General features: G+C 39.2%; 1 protein-coding gene and 1 long non-coding RNA gene across 4 annotated transcripts in view; one reads left to right on the forward strand and one right to left on the reverse strand.

The window, feature by feature from the left end:
- The window catches only part of MACROD2 (mono-ADP ribosylhydrolase 2), an 840,112-nt gene that overhangs the window by 568,416 nt on the left and 252,880 nt on the right, over positions 1–18,816 (forward strand). For all 3 annotated transcript variants that reach the window (XM_051792687.1, XM_051792686.1, XM_051792688.1), the window contains exon 8: positions 15,258–15,331. In XM_051792687.1, the coding sequence (XP_051648647.1) occupies positions 15,258–15,331 (74 nt within the window). The remainder of the gene's footprint in view (positions 1–15,257; positions 15,332–18,816) is intronic.
- Positions 5,621–9,524, reverse strand: LOC127473288 (uncharacterized). Its single transcript, XR_007905356.1, has 3 exons — positions 9,069–9,524; positions 8,075–8,221; positions 5,621–6,703 (listed from the first exon to the last, which is right to left on the reverse strand). It is a non-coding gene; the product is annotated as an uncharacterized LOC127473288 (long non-coding RNA).

Below are 18,816 nucleotides of genomic sequence, written 5' to 3' on the forward strand. Positions count from 1 at the left end.
AAGCGTATTTCTAAATTGGAGAAAATGACAGTGTGTGGACTGTTTGGCATTTTGATGAGAAAAATACGGAACAGGAAGATCAAGAATTTAAGATTAAGAAATGGGGACTTCCTTAGGATGAGATTAAATCGACTGTTCCAGCGGTGACCAGCGTGTGGTGTGTAGTTTAAGCTTTACGTACCAGCTCATTATCCAACGTTGGAAAAAAATGGAGTATCGGTTTTATGCAGGATGTGTATCAGGGTAAATTGCCCAGTGTAGGCTGTGAGCTGCAGACAGTGCAATCATAATGGCTTTTGAACTGATGCAGTTTTATGGCTCCAGAGCATTAATCATTCTCTTATGCCCTTAATTACTGTTAGGTAGTTACACTTGTGTCCGTAATAGGTGCTAAACATTCTGCCACTGGTTTTTAACCATTCTTTTTGTTGCAGCAGTAAATGCACTATAGCAGGCTGTTAGGAGTCCAGAACATATTTTTTAGCTGAGTGCCATTAGGAACATTACTGTAAGTCCAAAGACATTTTGAGCTGTATTATTTGGTAGCTGGTTGTAGTCTTCTGGGTTTGGTTTTTGGGGTTTTTTTTTCTGTCTTTAGGAATGAGAGAAAAGAACAATTCTGCTGCTAAGCAGGCATTGCTTAATTAAGAGAAGATGATTTTTGTCCCTTTTGACCTAGTTTACCAAGCGAGAAAGAAAGCAAAAAGTTGATGCATTTTCCACACTACTAAATACAATATAGAAGGAAACAGTGATACTACTTAAGCGCTGACCGTGCTGGTCAGTGCTCTACGAATCTTCTGGTTTATATTGCTGTCAACATTGTAAGTTAATATTTACTAGTTTTCAGTAAAGCAATTATATACTCCTTTATGGTAGGCCCTTCCCAAAAGAAGATGTGAGATTCAAAGCTCCCTTCTAATTGAGGCTGCTAGCCATGATGCAGATAATGAGGGTGCATATTGACAACGCTTCTGTGTCATTCCTAATGAGTATTTCATGTTGTGGAACCTTACACCCTGTCTCTCTATTTTGTGGCTTGATTAATGAGTTGTCACCACTTTATTGACTGTAGGTAATCAGAAGCAGTGACAGTGTTTACCCTGATTGACAGCAGAAGTAGAGAATGTACAACCGACAAACTTGAGTTGACAAGAATCTCTGGCTGTTTAATTTATGTGCACACACAAGGTTTTATGAACTTCCCATATGTATTTTCAGTTCATATTTTTCAAAATTGTGCAGAAGTGGCATGAAAATGTTTAACTGCTCTGCTATTGAAGTTCCTTAATAATTCCAGCATATTCAAAATTGTCTAACCAAGGGCAGTCAGTGATGTTCTGGCTGTGGAATTAGATGCATTTGGTGGTAAAGAGTGAACTTCCAAATCCTTTCTTAACTTAATTCATTTTTTCAAGATTCTCTTTCCTAGTCATTGACCTTCTTCTGAGTTTCCCATGTTGATTACATGGCATTTATGCTGACCTTAAGTAAGCTGAACACTTTCTGAAAAGGAATAGATAGAAACATTTCTCCATTAGCACTAATGCCAATAAAACATAGGCTTGAAGTTCATAAATGTATATTAAGTTTAAATTACATATGATTTCAAGAAATTATCTACTTCAAAAAAATTACATTTGATAACAAATTATGTTTACTTGATAGACCAATTTCCACAAATCACTGACGTTTCATGGTATCAAAGCTTTCTACTAGAAAGAGGTCACCTTGATATTTGCACTGAATGTATTTCAGTCTTGGCTCCACATTTTATCATTATTGATGTCTTAAATTTTCTCTTACCTCCACAATTTTTTTTAATCTACTTATTTTTATTATTTGTTTTTATGACTCTTACTGTCAACATATTTCACTGGTTTTCTACTTACTAAACAAAATGGTTCTGCCAGAATTTCATGTGTAGCCTTAATTTTGTAACTTTTAATGTACGATCTGTGCTATTTAGGCAACTCTGTATTTATTGCTTGTTTCTGTCACTGCCTACTAAATGCATTAATGTCTGTGGATCTCTAAATTATAAGGCTCCTCTCTTCCCTTAAAATGTCAGGACTGAAGATGAAACTCTCTTCCTATTCCTTCACAACAAATCTAAATATCCACTTAGTAAACACAGGGAGATAATCATGGGCTTCAATCCAAACTTGAATTATCTGTCTAATTTTCAGCACTTCAGGCAGTATCATCGCAGTAACACACACTGGATGCAGTTGTTTAAAAGACACTTTGCTTTATAAAAAAACACCAAAACCACCCCCACCAAAACACCCAGACAATCCTATGTGAGCACTGTTTGGCTACTCCAGTTCCACTTGCTGTGAGGTTGCTCACCCCACAGCCACCCCAAGCCAGGACTCATGACTTCCTCAGGTTTGTAAGTCCACCTCCTTGCTCATCCATTTCAATCCCGAGGAGGGGTCTGGATAAAAAAACCACCTTGATTGAAGGTGTTGAAGCCAGTCTATCCCACAGGTTTGGACCAAAGCAAAGGATGTCCACACAACCATTTCAGCCACCAGCGTGGAGTAACTCCTGGGGGACAGGGATATGGCAGTAGCATCTTCATTTGTTAAAACTGGATTTAGAAGGTGATGTTTTTCCACGCTCTGAACTTGTTTTGTTAAAACTCATTTGTGAGCTTTTTCATTTGTTTACTGGATTTTCCAGAGTACTTCCTTTTGAAGAATCAGTTCTTTTTCAGTGTGTTCCTGGTGTTATTATCTCACTTTTACATACACAGCACATGAGAAAGGTAGATGTGGAATCTGATGGGAACTGATAGGAAACAAGATTCATATTAAAATTTCAACATAAGAGATGTCCCAGAAGCTCACACATTCATTGTTTCCTCCTTTGACTTAGCCCTGTTTTTGCACACTAACTCTTTCAAATTTGTTTTAAGAAGTTTTGAAATTGTTTGAAAAAGTTAGTCTGACTGCTAACCTTAGCATTTTTTTCTTCTTCCTACTTTTTCAATCTGTATAGAGGATTTTTTTCTAAATTTCTACCAGAGAGGGGGTTTCTTAATTTGACTTCGTTTCCCTTCTGTGTTTGCATGAACTCAGATAACTTGAAGCAATTAGTCTTTCTATTTGTTCAAATTGTGTCTTCAAAGTTTAATTGTAATCTGCTTATTTCTAAGCAATACAAATCCTCCTTTGACCCTTCTGAATTTTGGAGATCTTTCTTTCATTTGGATGTCCACCACTTTATTTCTCTACTCCTAGAATACTTTTAAGTATTGGGTGCTTGTTATTGGGTGATTTCAACATGGCTTGATTATTATCTATTACAGTACTAGTATAATTTCTTTTTATTTATTCTTAACTGACTTTTATGGCAACTTCACCTTTGCTTTTTGAAATAATTTTAAATAATAATATTCAGACTTTCAGTAATGCCACAAACTTTGTTCTTTTTCTGTCCCCAGGTAGTTACTGTAAATTCAGCAGCTTGTATTTGCATCACCACCAACTTGCATGAGATTATTTTGCAAAGTTCATATATAATTATGTATAATTCAAATAAGCATAGGTATTGATCTCATTGGGTTTGACTCCTCAGTGCTGTGAGTTTTCCTGCTTTGCTGTGGAAGTCCTTTTTTTATCAATTGATCTATAAAAATCAACCTTGTTTCTTGTAGAATGACGATCTCTTGGGTTTGTAAATCTAACTGGAAAAGTCTAATTAGAATTGGTGTGTGTGTGTCCCCAAATACCTTACACTGGTATTTTTAATAGTTAATAAATAGCTCTCAGAGCTGTTTTTCACAATTTTTTTTCCCTCTCACTCACAGGCACTGTTTTGCCCTTTCTCGATTCTGACCCATACAGTGTTAACTTTCCCTCCTTCATGCAGTTTTGGGGTTTTTTACTGGTTTCTGTATCCAGAGATGTGGGACCCTGTGCTGTGGAGGTCAGTGTTTGCATATCAATAATTCACCGAAATAATCCCAGCCTGACTCAATATTGCAGTGGTGTTTTTTGCAATCTGGAGATGTGCAGCTGTCAGGATAATGCAAACTATCTTGAGACTAATTGTGCATGTAGAGGGAATCCTTTGATAAAATTAATGGAAATCACATTGCCTAAAGCCGCTCCCTAAGCTCGACTCTAATGCCTACATTTAGTTTTGATTATGTAACAAGTTCTTTTGAATTTACCCACCTTCTTTTTATGTATCCTCCAATTAAAGGTATTTTCCCTCACTTGCTTAATAATCAATGAGGTTTCTCTGTGCAGCGCGTTTAATGTTTTTCCATACACCTTCTGCTAGTCTACCTGGAACATTGTGTTTCCAAGAGGATTAGTTGTGTTTGGCTGTGGAGTGGAGCACAGAGGTCTGCCTCAAACAGGTACTTTTCCCTAAGCATAGTGTGGATCATCTCATGCTGACTATACATGTAATGTAAATTTAATAAAGCACTGGAACAAACCACCCCTTTGCTGCCACATGGCCACATTTACAAGGAAATTGAGGTGGGAGGTCAATTTGCACTTAAAAACTACTGTTGGAGATGCCTGGGTTCTTAAGTGAAAACCTTTAAATCTTGCTTGTCTGACAGGTGGTAAGAAATTTACACTTAAATTGTCCAGATCAGCTTCTGATTTGTACCACTTGTTGGAGAAAAGAAATTTCTTAGTCTTCCAAATCCTTCACTGCTTGATCTGACCAACCCTAGCATCGGCTCCTTTGTTTGAAATCTGGGCATTGCTTCTGACTACAGTAATTGTCATTGCTTTTTCTCCTATCTCAGTTTGAATATTGTTCCAAATTACTTGAAAAACACGGGTGTTTGGGTTTTTTGTTTCCTCCTGAAGAGTGGCATCTCACAAAATGGAATCATTTTACTTTAAGGCCTGATTTACCAATGCTGGTCTAACCAGAAATGTTGACGTTTGTTAGACCTTTCTAAACATTAGGAACTCCCATTCCTTGCTAAAATAGAACGTTTGCTCGTGTAATGCTTTAAAATAAATTAAAAAACCTCAACACACTGACAACTTATTGGAATACATGTTGAAAATGCTTTTTAAAACAAGTGTTAGTAAGACCTAAAGTTCACATCAAGACTAAACTGGATTTGAATTTCTGGGGTTCAAAGTGCCATTAACTAGTTATTTAATTTCCTTTTTGATTGAGGTATGCAAGACTCAGTAAATGCATAATTGTGAGTGAAATGCAAATTAGAGTTGTTAGCAGAAATCGTATTTTTAATAAATACTTGTTTGACAATTAGCACTGTGATCTTTTGACACGCAGAAGAACCTGATGAGATCTGGGTTACCTTGTTGATTGACTGATGGTGTTGGGTTTAAAAGGCAACTGATGCTGGGGGAAACTGTCAGTCGAAAGAAGTGCTGCAGTGAGGGCGTGCTAATGTGGGTATATATAATTAGCACATGAGTAAATGAGACCTTAAAAACAGAAAGCGGGTGGAAGAGAGTCAAGGTTTTCCAAAAGATTAGAATATTTTTGTATTTTACTCATTAATGGTTTATTTTACACTCTTAAGCATTTTAGCTCTTCCTGAGAGCACTGAAAGTGTTGTAACCAGGCAGCTTCGCTACAATCAGTTTTAAATTTCCTTACACTTGCTTTAAACCAGTTTTCCCATTAATCCAATCCTGAAACCTTTTCTAATCACATTTCTTCTTCTGTGTATATCGCTGTTATCTCAGAGCAAGAGTTTTCATTGCAGCATTGGGAGAAAGGTTCAAGTGCTGCTGGTAGCTTCCATGTAGTTTTTGTTGACAAAGGTGCTGCAATAGATCCTGAAATGAAGTTAAGTAGAGTAGACTGGCTGATTGCTGATACATACAGTGACATAAAATCAAATAAGAGACACAGTGACCCTTGCTGCACAAAAAGAAGGATATGTGGAGCTCTCCTCTTGCTAGGCGAATGACTACTACAGAAATGAAGCAGCATCTAGGCAAGGAGGGAAAAATGCTTCCTCTTAAAAAATTAATGCATAAAATTGTTGAGATAGTGCAATGATGTGTCAAGTCCAACATCCTGCACAAGTGCTTGTTTTAGCAGCATATAAGTAGCGGGTGTTCAAATAGCATAAAGTGTCTTTCTGTACAGTGAAGAACAAGCCATTAAGCATCAAATATAAAATGCAACCCCCTCTCTGTTCCTCCCAAATGTACTGGCATTTTTGAACTCCATATTGGCTAGAAATATTTCAGTTTTGAGCTCTTGTAGAGTTCCTAAATACAATAGCTCCTGGTCTGTGTGACCCTTTAGTGTGGTTTATCGCTGCCTGAGGCAATAATGGAAAAAAACCCCACAGTGTGAATAAACACAAACCAAGAATCAATAATGTATTTGTTAAAAAGACTAAGTAGATTAAATATGCCAGACACAGTATCTCGCTTTTTCAACCAACCTGCCCTCTAACTTTCTCCTACATATGTCTCTTGGGAAAAAAGATAAAAGAACATCTTTATTACCTATTTTTTTCCTTTCTTTTCCTTTCACAAGGAGTAAATATATGTTGTTTCAGCTGATTTTCTTTATGTGCTCCTAGGAAATCCTTGATTTCCCTCAGAGAGGAGATAAGAACAGTGCTTCAGTAGAAATGATGTCTGATTGTTTTGTTTGTTCTTGTACGTGGATGGCCTTCCCCAAGTACTCTGTTGGTTTTAGATAATCCAGCGAGGTCTTTGGGTTGCATCTGTCAGAGCAATTGAACATGGTGGAAGTGATTTAAAGGCTAGAGCTGGGCTGGCAATGCTGTCTGTGTTCTCTATGTGACTTTGTGTGTTTTTTTTTCTATTGCCTATGTGGGTTTGATTCCTCTGAAATTTCTCAGGCTTTTTACGCTGCCATCTCCCTTCATTTTGCTGTGGTGGCTCCTGTCCATTACACTCGTGTATCCCAAAGTTCTTGTAACTCCTGTCATCATATGCTGCCTATTTTACCCTGATGTTGCCTCTGTCAGATTCAGCCCCCTTCCCCAAAATCCTGAACCCCACCCTGCAGCGAGACGTTCTGTGCTCCCTCCCTCTCCTCCTCTTCCTCCACCTCAACCTCCTGCACTTCAGTGTATTTTTCCTGCTCCTGTTGCCTGAACAAAGATCCTGTCAGCAAGAAGAAAGAGCCTCTCATAGCAATTCCTCCCCTCGTTCTCCTGCCCAGTCTGCAGTGGCAGATATATTAGAAACATCAGAGACTCAGCAAGGAGAGGCACGTCAAGAATATATCAGCTTCAGGCGAGCCTTCAAGTAGAGTCTGTAATCAATAGGAAAACACATTTTCATAGGGAACCAGGCTTTGCAAGGCCCAGGATCATTACTTCATTCCCACTGCTGAGCAGCAGATCTTCACTCAGTGCTTAGAGACAGTGTGTGTCAAGGAGGGCCTGGGATAGTGTCAGTGAAGGTTAAGCATCACTGCACTGGGCCACATTTTTTAGGAGAAAGTACCAGTTTCAAGTGGAATTCAGAGTATGTGGGTGTGTGGGGGTTGTTTTTTATCTCTTGTGGCATTAGCAAGGAACTTCGGGAAGGTGGGATTTATTCCCTACACTTTGTTTCACTTGAGAACAACAAGGCATTTTTATTTAAATCACTGGGTAGAATAAATGTTTAACCTTGTTGGAATTGTAACTACACTGAAGCCAATATCCCATTGCTGTGCAATTCAGTGTATGATGGGAGATTTCACAGTTGACTAGTGCTTTACACTTTGTTTCAAATTACTTTGGCTCTGTTATGTTGCCACCCTAAAAACCCAACTTGCTTGCTATATATGGCTAAGTAGAAGATGAACTACTCTGCATTAGGGAACTCATGTACACTTTGAAACCTCTTTCAATTAACATTTCTCTGTAGAACACTTGTTTCTGGAATAGCTCTTCTGGATATGGTGTAGAGTGTTTTAAGGAGAATGATGAGCTCAGGACAGCTGCATACATGTGTCTAAACAACTGTGTAATTTACACAGATATTGCATATACGCTCTAATAGGTAGATTTTATAATTGCCAAACTACCTGCGTTAGTATATCTTCCACTTACATTTGCATTGTGTGTACTTTCTCTTACCAGAGGAGAATGCTAATTCCCAGGACAGTGAGATCTTTTCCCTTTCAGTGCTGTGCTGATCTTTTCCCTTTCAGTGTGTCTTTCTGCTGTTTCCCCTACTATGCTCAGCTTGAAGCATTAATGTTCCACATGGGCATTAGAAATTCCCTGACAGACAGAAAAGCTCCATCACACAAAGCAGTAAACAGCACACTATGATGCAGTTTGCTTCCCAGAGTCTCTGAGTATTGCTTGCTATGTTTTTTTTTAAAAGATTGCTAGAGAATCCATTTATCCATGATGTGGTTCCCCTGCAAGCCTACTCTTTCATAAATGCTGGAAAAATGAACCCAAAACCTTGACTTCTAATAAAAAAATGTACTGAGTGCTGCAGAAAAGTGATATTCTTGCACACATGCAGGTCTCTTGCAGAATGGCAGGATGATAAATCCTTCAGCAAGGTACTCTTAGGAAAGCTCTGTTCCTCCTCAGCAGTCCAAGTGTTAATGCATTTGCACTAAAACATCAATGCATATCAAATAACCCAGTATACTTGACATCTAGTTTTTCTTCAGTGGAATCTTAAGACCTGTTGGTGCAAACCTCTGCTCACATGACTTAAACAATTACAGTGTTTGTCTGTATTCAGCTGACATTTTTAACACAATTAAATGGCAAGTATTTTTCCAGTGATATCGATGTAGCAGAGTGTGAAGTGAAAAGTGGTGTGAAATCATGTGTTTCAGAGAAACAGCAGTGACATGGTTTGTCTTGTATCTCAGCCACCTTTGGGTAACTGACCCCTGTTGAATGCAGCTGTGAGCTTAGTCCAGATGTGCAGCTACAGAGAAGCACCTGAGTTGTAGCTGCTGAAGGTGAGTTGCTGTGCTGATCAGACAAGAGACCCCTGTCAGCCAGCACAGCTGTGAGCACACACCAGGCACCTTTTCTGACAGGCCAAGGCTGAGCAAACCCTGTTGTGAAGAGAACCAGTGTATCTCAACCTGCTACTTACCTTGGTTTCATTGGCCTGTGTGAGGTTCATCACGTGCCCTGCTGCCAACACAGACTTAACCAGGAATCACCGAATTACCCAATGCACTTTGGTGAATAAAGAAGAGCTCTCTGTTATTTCAGTTCTCTACCTGCTTTGTGTCACTGTGTCATAGCAGAGACATTCTTTTTCTTGCATTAGATGCTTCTTTTGAGTTCCTTTATTAACCACCTTCACCAGCTGCCTCTGTCATGTCAGTTGAATGCAACTGGAAATGATTCTTCAGGAACTGCATGTAGTTTTCTGTTGTCGCTGAATTTTTTCACTCTGGGAGAATGTGAAGGCATGTCCCTTGCATAGGAAGAATTGAGAAACATATGATGTTTTCTTCAGGAGACTGTTTTGTTTATGCATTTTGAAAATTTCTCGTTATCCCTTGATGCTAATTAATTACTCCAGCACAGTCCATGAAGGATACAGTGCATAGGTGCAGCTTTGTTTCTCAGGGTAGCAGAAAGATTTTTCACAGTACTTACTTTCCCTGTCTTTCCTAGAGTTACTTTTTGAGTGGACATCAAATAAGGTTTTTCTCTGGCTGAATGAGTTCAATAAGGCAAGGTAGGTTATTTAGCAGAAGATTCATGGCTCTTCTGTTTAGACTTCAGTGTAGCTCATCCAAATGAAGGCACTTTCTTTCCTGGTTGTGAGTTATCCACAAAAATTATCAAGGTAGCACCTTAGGTTGTTTGTCCAATCACAACATGACTATGGTTATTAAAAAAAACCCAGAGAGAGAGGGAGAGGAAAAAAAAAAAAAGCTCAAGAATAGCAACACAACAAGCTTGTTGGTAGAATACAACCATCTCTTCTTCCAAACAGGCTGGATTTACGATGGTAATGGGAATCAACCTAGCATGAGTGAATTCATTTTGACTACTAAAATACACTTTTGACAAGATGATTATATGGGATCAGTTGCAAGATTATACTGCTCATTTCACAGCTGAAGGACAAGTGGATGTATTGAGTTAACCCTACCTCAGGCATGCTGGGCTTTGCATCTCATTTGTTTCCTTTCATTGTCATAAGGCTGAAGGACTATGATCAGTGTGTTGTCAATAGCTGCCCTTAACCCACATGGCCATAATGAAGCACAGTTATTTACATGTCTGCTGTGATTTAGAAAGCATTTGCAGCACCGGTGGTAATACTGGGTTTCAGAACAAGTATGGAATAAATGCTTAGTACCTTTTTTCTTTTCTTTTCCCCTTCTTCTTTCCATCTTCTTCTTTCCCTCGGAACATCTTTATATTCCATACCATCTGGTGCTGATGATTTCACGTAGCAAGTGCTTGATGCATGGTGGAGATACCCTGTCATACTGACTGCAGAGACAGCCTTCAGTACAGTTCCACATTTTGAAAATGTGACAAGCTACTCAAGCTACTATTTGAAGAGCATCATTTATAGATCAATAAACATATTGGCAAATTTATAAACTTAATACATGGAAGTTATTCCACTTTAACAGTCGTGTTGATTAAGCAGTGGGGCTCAGGGTTGATTTTAGCACACAGGAACAGTCTGCAAACTGTTACATCTTGATATATGCACAAACATGCCAGGGTAGATATTTTTTCTGAGAAAATATGAAAACACATAATGAGTATTTGTGTTGATGTGCATTTGGTTCTTTTCATGGTTTTCTTCAAAATGAAACCATTAAAACTGGCAAATGAGAATATTAAGCCTGTGATGAGCCTTTTAGAATCCACAGAGAAAGGAGCATGTTTTAAATGAATAAAAACCTGTCTAGCACTTAGGCTGTGCTAACAAAAAATGATACAGACCTTTCTTTTTTTATCAGGATGAGTTGATTTACAGAAAATATTAGGCATCTCAGTTAAACTGACAAATTACAACACTCACCCCTGCAGCTACTGAAGTGAGTTTCTGGATTGACATTTGCTTGTTACTGTTATAACCTTCCTGTTATAATCTGTTACCATCATCACCTGCTAGATCATATTAAAGGTTGATTATTTAGTACCTATGTTTTGTTAATGGGCTTTTCATGGAGAGGTGGCATTACCTGATTGTAAGTTAAGCATTTTTAGTAAGATGCAGCACTGGATTGAGCACAGTAAAAGAGGCAGATAAAGCTACCAGCATCTCCATAGGATTTGGAGTTCCTGAAATGTATTTCTATTGTTTTTGTGTCATAAAATCCTTGTTGCACTGTTATTCATTGAAGAACATTGTGCGGGGCCAGGAGTTGGACTCTTATGATCCTTGTGAGCCCCTTCCAACTCAGGATATTCTCTGATTCTGTGAACTACTTGTGTTCATTTTTCAGATACTGTACAGACAAATTAGGCACAGAGTAAGAGAAACTCATAATAGAGTGAATGTTTCTCCTCTGAATCCCCCAAGCACAAAAGGCTGAGCATTTGCACTAGACTGTCTAACAACAGGGAATTCATTGCACTTTTTCTGTACATTGAGGAAACAGGGGAACTTATGTTCTTACCAGTTGGTTTCCAGGGAAAAAAATACAAAATGTAATGGGAATGTCAATGTGTATCTCTAGTTACTGTCTTAGTTCTCCTCCACACTCTCCTCCTCTAAAACAGCACATTTATATTGTATCAAATATATCAAAATAATTCTGCCAGGTCTTATCGTGCCTTCTCTGGAAAATTATGGCCACGATGACTGCAAGAACTTGCACAGCACAAAGCTTGTTTTGCCAACCATTTCTCAGGTCAGGGTTAAAATTTCCAGGAATAAGGTGGCAAAGTCCTGGAAAGAGTTCCAGAACCTCGTAAGTTTGAAGGCCTCTTAGAGCTTTCCTAGGCTATCACTGTGGGTAATATCTGTGCAAGGACATACCAAAAGCAGTAGAGTTCAGATGGAGTCTACTTTATGTGATGGTAGTAGGATGGGGTTTTTGGAGTATGGAGGCACAGTCATTCAGCTTAGGGAGTGAGTGATGCAGTTGATATGTCTATAAGCAACATGCAAAGAGGAGAAAAGGAAGTTTCCACATTGAACTGTGGCTTGGCTGATGCTGGTACCTGAGTCAGTGTTAAAGCTGGCGGTCATTTTCTAAAGGCATCACCATGTCTTTCAAACCACACAGGGCTTTCCACACACCCTGACTTACCTGTTCCTCCTGACTTACCAGGCTTGCACCCACTGCGGCATCTGCTGTGAGGAGTAAAGCTGTACTTTAAAGGAGGTCTCCTGAACTGGAGGGTACTAGAGGCAGTGGCTGCTCACTTCCAGGATTTGCTGTACTTGAGGGGTTGGGATCTTGGTAATGGCTGGTGAGGTATGATCAGCAGGCACTGCAAAATGCAGAGGGTGGCAGTACAATTCTCACTTGCTGGAGCAGCTCTTCAGGAGCCAGACAGTCTGTGCTGGTTTTGTGGTATGGCGTGGTTTGTTGCCAAGATTTTTCCTGTGCCAGTGGAGAATGTAGAAACCCAGTCCAAGTTCTAGACCTGTGTCTGTGGGTGGGTAGAACTTCACCGTGCACCTGTCCATGACACAGAAGCAGGACATACAACCATCCCTTTTTCTCCAGCCAGATAAACCCAGAGATGTCCTGTGGAGGCACCGCTCATGGCTAGTATGTGCCTTTTTGTGCCAGTGTGCTTTTCAGTATGCTGGAGGAGCACTCACTGCAGTAACATGGGCCAGTGTCACTCATTACTTTACCTGTTTTATCTTTTGTGAAATTGAGCCTTTAGCCAGAATTGCCTGAGCTGCTGCTCCAGCAGTCGGTTAACTGTGAGGCTCTCGAGCTCATTTCTCTCAAGTAATTTGATTCCCACGTGCTCCCTGAGATTGCTTTCTTGCTGAAAGGAAAGTGGGAAAGGGGGGATGGGGGCATGGATGGGAGCAGACCAGAAATGTTGTGGCAGGCAAATGTAGCTTAGAGATAAAAGCAATGCAAAAACATGTTTTAAAAGATCCCATCTCACTTTATCTTCCTGTAACCCGGTCCTATAAACCAAAATGTTTTTCTGGTCAAGAATCAGAGACACAGAGTCTTTTGTGCTGGTGCAGGGTATGGAACAGGAGGCTAAATTCCATCCTGCTTCTGCATAGAGCCAGTAAGATAATCCTTTCCCTAAGATTAGCAGAAATGCATGTAAAATGCTAATTAGATTGTTATTTTTGAGCGGTAACTGATCATAAAAGGCTCTTATGAATTTCAACGTATTTTCTGAAACCATACACAGAATTCAAGGCTCTTTATTTTGGTTGCTGAACTGTTTCCTTTACATTGTGGTGGCTTAGGAGTAATTGAACATCAATTTTCTAGATAAGCTTCTATTTAAGACTGGTTAGTATGGCAGCCATTTTCTGAATAGTTTGCAATTTATGCAGAGGTTCTATAAAATCACCAGTGCTTTATCACAGTTTTGGGCAAATACCCTGCTGCAAGGGAGTGGAAAACAAGCCTGAAAAGTTAATCTTGCTGGAGGGAGAATTGTTCTGAAAATAAACCATTCAGTGCATAAACAATGGTATATCAGTTGTCTGAAATACACATTTGTCCCTCTGCATGTGCTCATTGTATGTCCAGGCTGAGCTGCTCAGGGTATGGAATTTGTGTGTGAGAAAGTCCCAGTTTGTTAGGTAGGATATTACTAATTTGAGGAGACAGTATGCTTAGAGGTGTCTTATTTTATATGGATGAAAATGGGGCTGTTGAAAGTCCCTTCTTTGGGTTTTGTTAATGGCCATTAGTTTGTGTCATGAGACATATGCCTTGATGATATCAGCAGCATTATTAAATGTCACAAAAGTGCATTTTCCCAGCAGCAATGGAAGTATATCCACGGTAACATTTGTACAGTCCAAGTTAATTTTCCATCGTGGGCTTTGTAAAAATGCTTTTAAAAATGTAAAAATCTGCTTCGCTGAGAAGTGTGTGCAGAGGAAGCACATGCTAAATGTTGGTCTTACACAAAGACTGACTATTTTACTTGCCGTTCTTGCTGGATGGTTGTCATCTGTCACTTCAAACAGTAACATGCTGCTGGACCAAATCCTTGTGGGGTCCAGTTGCAGGGAGGGGATGTGACTCAGTGGAGAGACTTTGTTTTGTTTTGTTTTTTTCAAATCTTGCAATACACAAGTTCTGAAAAAAGGTTAAAGAGGCTATGAGCCAAAAAGCTGGACAATTGTAATTTTTGCAGTGTCTACACTTCAGTTTATGGTGCGGGGGTGATGTGTGATGTAAGAAAGGCTTTATCTACACAGCTGTACACCAAATTTCGTGACTTTTTCTTTTTAGCCCTGTTGCTTACTTGTCCACTGTGCCTGCAGCTCCACCTTTCAAAGCCTGTTCTATTAATCTAACCTACTGAGAGTGATTCATAGAGCTTATGGGTTTTTATTTTTAAATCCTCACATAAATGATTCGCTGCCCTTAAGTTAGGATTTTAAGAGAAAATTAAATTAAGGCTGCCTAAGTAATGAAAACATCTTTGGGTTTGATAGATAGAGACCATCAAAGCAAAAAGTCTGTATCCCTGGAAAGATTTCTGATATTGTTTAATACTGGGTGGAGTTACTATTGCTAGTACATCATGCAACATCAGGCCTTAAATTCATACCCTTATGCTTCATGAATTCCTTAATTTCCAAAGTTATTTGTTACGATTTAGGTCATAAATTGAGAGATTTCCAACTCAAGCATTTCTATCTTTGTAAGGCCTGTAGCATTGGGGTCATAGTGTGCTATGGGGTCATAGTTTTGCTGACAGATGGATTAAAGAAAGAAAGCCTTAAGAAAGCCCTTATGCCTTAAGGAACATCTAAATTTTTCTTGCCTGCCATGAAATGTAAGCCTAGTATTTGTTACTGTGATATATGTGTTATATGGTTGCCTGCCTAGTATGACACATATATAGCTCTCTATTGTTTCTTCTTCTCGTGAGCTTTCTGAACAAGAATTAAATAAAAAAAAATAAAAATAAATAAAACATCACTGGGCCTATTTTCAATTTATATAGCTGGGGAAAAAAGTAATTGATGTTATCTAAAACCTTTACAAAAATCTGTGAAGGGAGTTGACCAACTGTAGTTCCAAAACCTTTCAAAAAATAGGAAGGAAAAAAGTCCAGGTTTTTGTTTTCTTATATATTAAAAAATGTATGCTTTTTATTTTTCTCTCATTTCTTCTTTCTTTAGGTTTTCCAAATGAGCCTGCTGCTGTCATTGCCCTTAACACTATTAAGGAATGGTTAAGCAAGAATCACAATGAGGTATGGAATAAAATACTTTTTTTTCTTTTTTTTTGCAAACTTCTGTTTCAGATTATGGTCTTTGACTTCAAAACTGTGAAAAGAGAAAACACAGGCTTGAGCCTCAAAGCCTTCTATTATTTAGTCTTAAGACCAGTGAAGTCAGGTCAGGGCAATATAGCCGGGGGAAGATTGTTGTATCTAAAAGCTACACTAGAGTTGAAGGGAAATACCTTTGTTTGAAACCATACTGTGCATTTCCTGTGCATTGTAGTCTTTCCTGGCAAAGCAACAGACTATTCTCTTCCTAAGCTGTTTCTGAGTGTCAGAGTTTTTGGGTAATAATGAGGAGATTCTTGGAAAGGAAACGTTAGTCGAAACAGCCACGAAAGGTCAGTGGTGTTCCAGGGGTCACTTTACAGTAAAGAGCTGTTGGGTTGGTATTTTCTATTTTCATTAATTTTTGGTTTGCTTACAGTTAAGTGTTTATTTTCCCTTAAATACTCACTAAATACATGAATTTTTAACAGGACTGGTTGTCTTCCAGTGGCAGCATTGGATAGTGATTATTTGTACAAGCCAAAAAGTGCTTTCAGCAGAATGATCACCTCTCCCCTTTCTAGTTTTTGTCTTTGTGTGGTTTGAGTTCTTTGCAGGCTGATAGTTCCTGGTGTTGGATTGGAGAAATGCAGCAAAGAAGCGACAAAACAAATAAAATAATCATGTCTTAAACTGTCAATCTGCCTGTTTCCTCACAATGACAGCCAGCAGATTTCAGACAGCTAGAGTCGTTCAGTATTTTGTCTGAAAACATTGAACAAAGCATCCAGTGGCGAAGCACTGCATACAGGGACATAATTAGTAGTATTTTTCCTCTAGCAATGTATTCAGAAGGCCTTTTTTTCCCAAGAATTCGATATGTTGAGGGTTTGAATTGAGTAAGTTTATGCTGTTTGTTTTGGGTTTTGCCAGCTTTGAAGTGAAAGGAAATAATATATTGACATTTGAACGGTACATTGAGGTTTTCAAACCTGGAGGTGCACTAAGGGTGCATACATCTTTGGACACTGGTTCTTTATAGCACTGAGTACTTGGTTGCTGTAGCTTTCATCGCTGCCACAGTGGCTTCCCGTGACTTAGAGATCTGAGCAGTGAAGCAGGAGTTTTGGATGGACAGGCTTTGTTAAATGCTGTAGGTGCCTAAGTGTCATTGTCTTAACCCTAGACTTATATTTTTTTGGGATCTTGTCTGTTAATTTATAATTTTAACCTTGAAGTGTGAGGCTACAACCTCTAAGTTTTTGCTGCTTTAACATCTTATAACGTCTCCTAATTACATTTTTACCACATAATTTAAAAAAAACGGGCTAAAAATAGTTTTCTTTTTTTCTCTGGAAATAAGCATTTCTTCCTCAATAGCTGAGTCTATTTTGTATATACACCTCCTGCCTTGCTCCCTACAAACTCCAATTTAACCAGAATTATTTTGAAATAAATAGCTGTAGTTTACAATGTTTGGACAGTGAAAGGAGCCCAGGCTGTCCTGACTACAAAGCAATTGTTAAAAATTATCCTACTGAGCTTATACCACAGCTGTTTGTTCAATTTGGACTAGTATAGCTCACAGTTGTTGTCTTAAATGTTTCCTGACACCCTGAATCCCAGCCTAACCAAGCTGGTCTCATGCTGTTTGATGCACATGTGATGCATTTGATACAATTATTGCGTATCAGTGAATATGACCGTTCAGAGCTAAATTCCCAAGAGCTTTTGTTGATTTTTTTGAAGGAAGTGGAGTGCTAGTTTTCAGTCAAGATAAATTTTAAGAATTTGGTTATCCATAGCTTTGTACTTTCTCATACAAAGCTCTCCCTCTTCTAAGATTCTTCTGCAATCTATTGGCTTGAATCTTAGACTGTGGCATAGTAGCAAGTTTTACATGTCATAAATAGGACAGCAGCAAAATAAAGATACCGAATTTTATTGAAGATAGCAGTAACTTATGCAGTAAAAGGGATCTTTGGGAAGCATACCTTTGCTAGGTTGCTGTTGTTTAATCTGTACAGCAAGGTGAGCATAGTTCATCTGGTTTAGAAGAATTGATTTAGCCCTGTGCGAGATGTCAGTCTGATCCATTTTACACTGTCACAGAATCACAGAATGGTTTGGGTTGGAAGGAACGTTAAAGATCATCTCATTCCAACTCCCCTGCATGATGAGATGCCACCCACTAGACCAGATTGCTCAGAGCTCCATCCATCCTGGCCTTGAACACCTCCAGGGATGTGTACACTTACTCCCTTGGATTAGATTTTGGGCTTTGAGTAGTAATATCATACATTAGCCAAACTTTTCCCCGAAGTAGCTCATCATACAGCAACGGAATGAAAAGGACTTTCTGTGTCTCAACAATATAGTCTGCTCTTACTGCAGACAGCTATATGATAGAATCCTCTCTATAAACTTCTGTCATGGAGACAGAGCAATTCCCACTACACCCACGGGATATTTAAATTCACATGTTCCAGTCTGGGAGCACAACCTCTAACGATTTGCCACGAGGGCAGCTTTTCAGAGTGCTGTCCACACTTCACTCCTGTTATCCCTGACCAGACCTGCTCCCCTGACACTGCCTGCCCTGTCAGGATGAGTCTGTGTGTCCTGCTAACAGCCTCTCTGAACAAGAGAGGCCCCCTGCACTTGGCTCTGCCGCAGTTAAACGAATCAAAGTCGGCTCCTTCCCCTCATTCCTTCTTGTGCAATCCGCCTGCTTTTGAGAGGGTTCTGCTCCTTTAGTCCCAAGGGTGTCTGGCAGCCAGTTCTCCCCGTGGACCCAACCACTCACTAAGGTCTCAAAGTCTTTGATTGTAGAATGTGAATTGATTGAATGAACTGAAGAAGTTTTAGTGCAAGGCAGAGACCAGAATGATAGTAGGCTCACAAGGGAATTTGCCTCCATGGCAATGCACCTGGCAAAACCAGGGAGGTGAATAAGATAGAAAGCTGACTATTTTCTAAGCCTTTTGTTGTGCTCACAGCAGCCATGTCTCCTCTGCCTTCCTGCATCCCAGGAATCTGTGACAAATTTGTGAAAGATAAGGCAATATTGTTGTTTTCTCCTCTCTGCCTTCTTGTAGTACTTTTTTCCTTTGATGCTGTAATGAAGATTTTATCCACACCGATATTAATTCAAAATATAAATAAACCAGTTGCTACATTACTTAGTCAGCCTGGGGGCCTGAAAATATCACCTAAATGACTCCTGTCTTGCAAGTTGTGTTGAGAGTCCTGAGAATTTCTCTGTCATAGTATTTACAAGACAAGTGATTTGCATTTAATGAAAGGTTTTCTTATCCAAGTCCATGGTTGTGCTTGACCCCTCAGGTGTTTCTATAAAAAGTTATTAGCATGCTTAACTCTGATGTCACTCAGATGAATGTCTCATTACCATTCAAATGGAGTTAGCTCCTTTCTGAGGTTAATTGTTACAAAGCAACAGAGAGAGA

This window comes from Manacus candei, unplaced genomic scaffold (assembly GCF_025592945.1).
Source record: "Manacus candei isolate 608988 ecotype Guabito, Panama unplaced genomic scaffold, ASM2559294v1 h1tg000035l, whole genome shotgun sequence".
Taxonomy (NCBI): Eukaryota; Metazoa; Chordata; class Aves; order Passeriformes; family Pipridae; genus Manacus; species Manacus candei.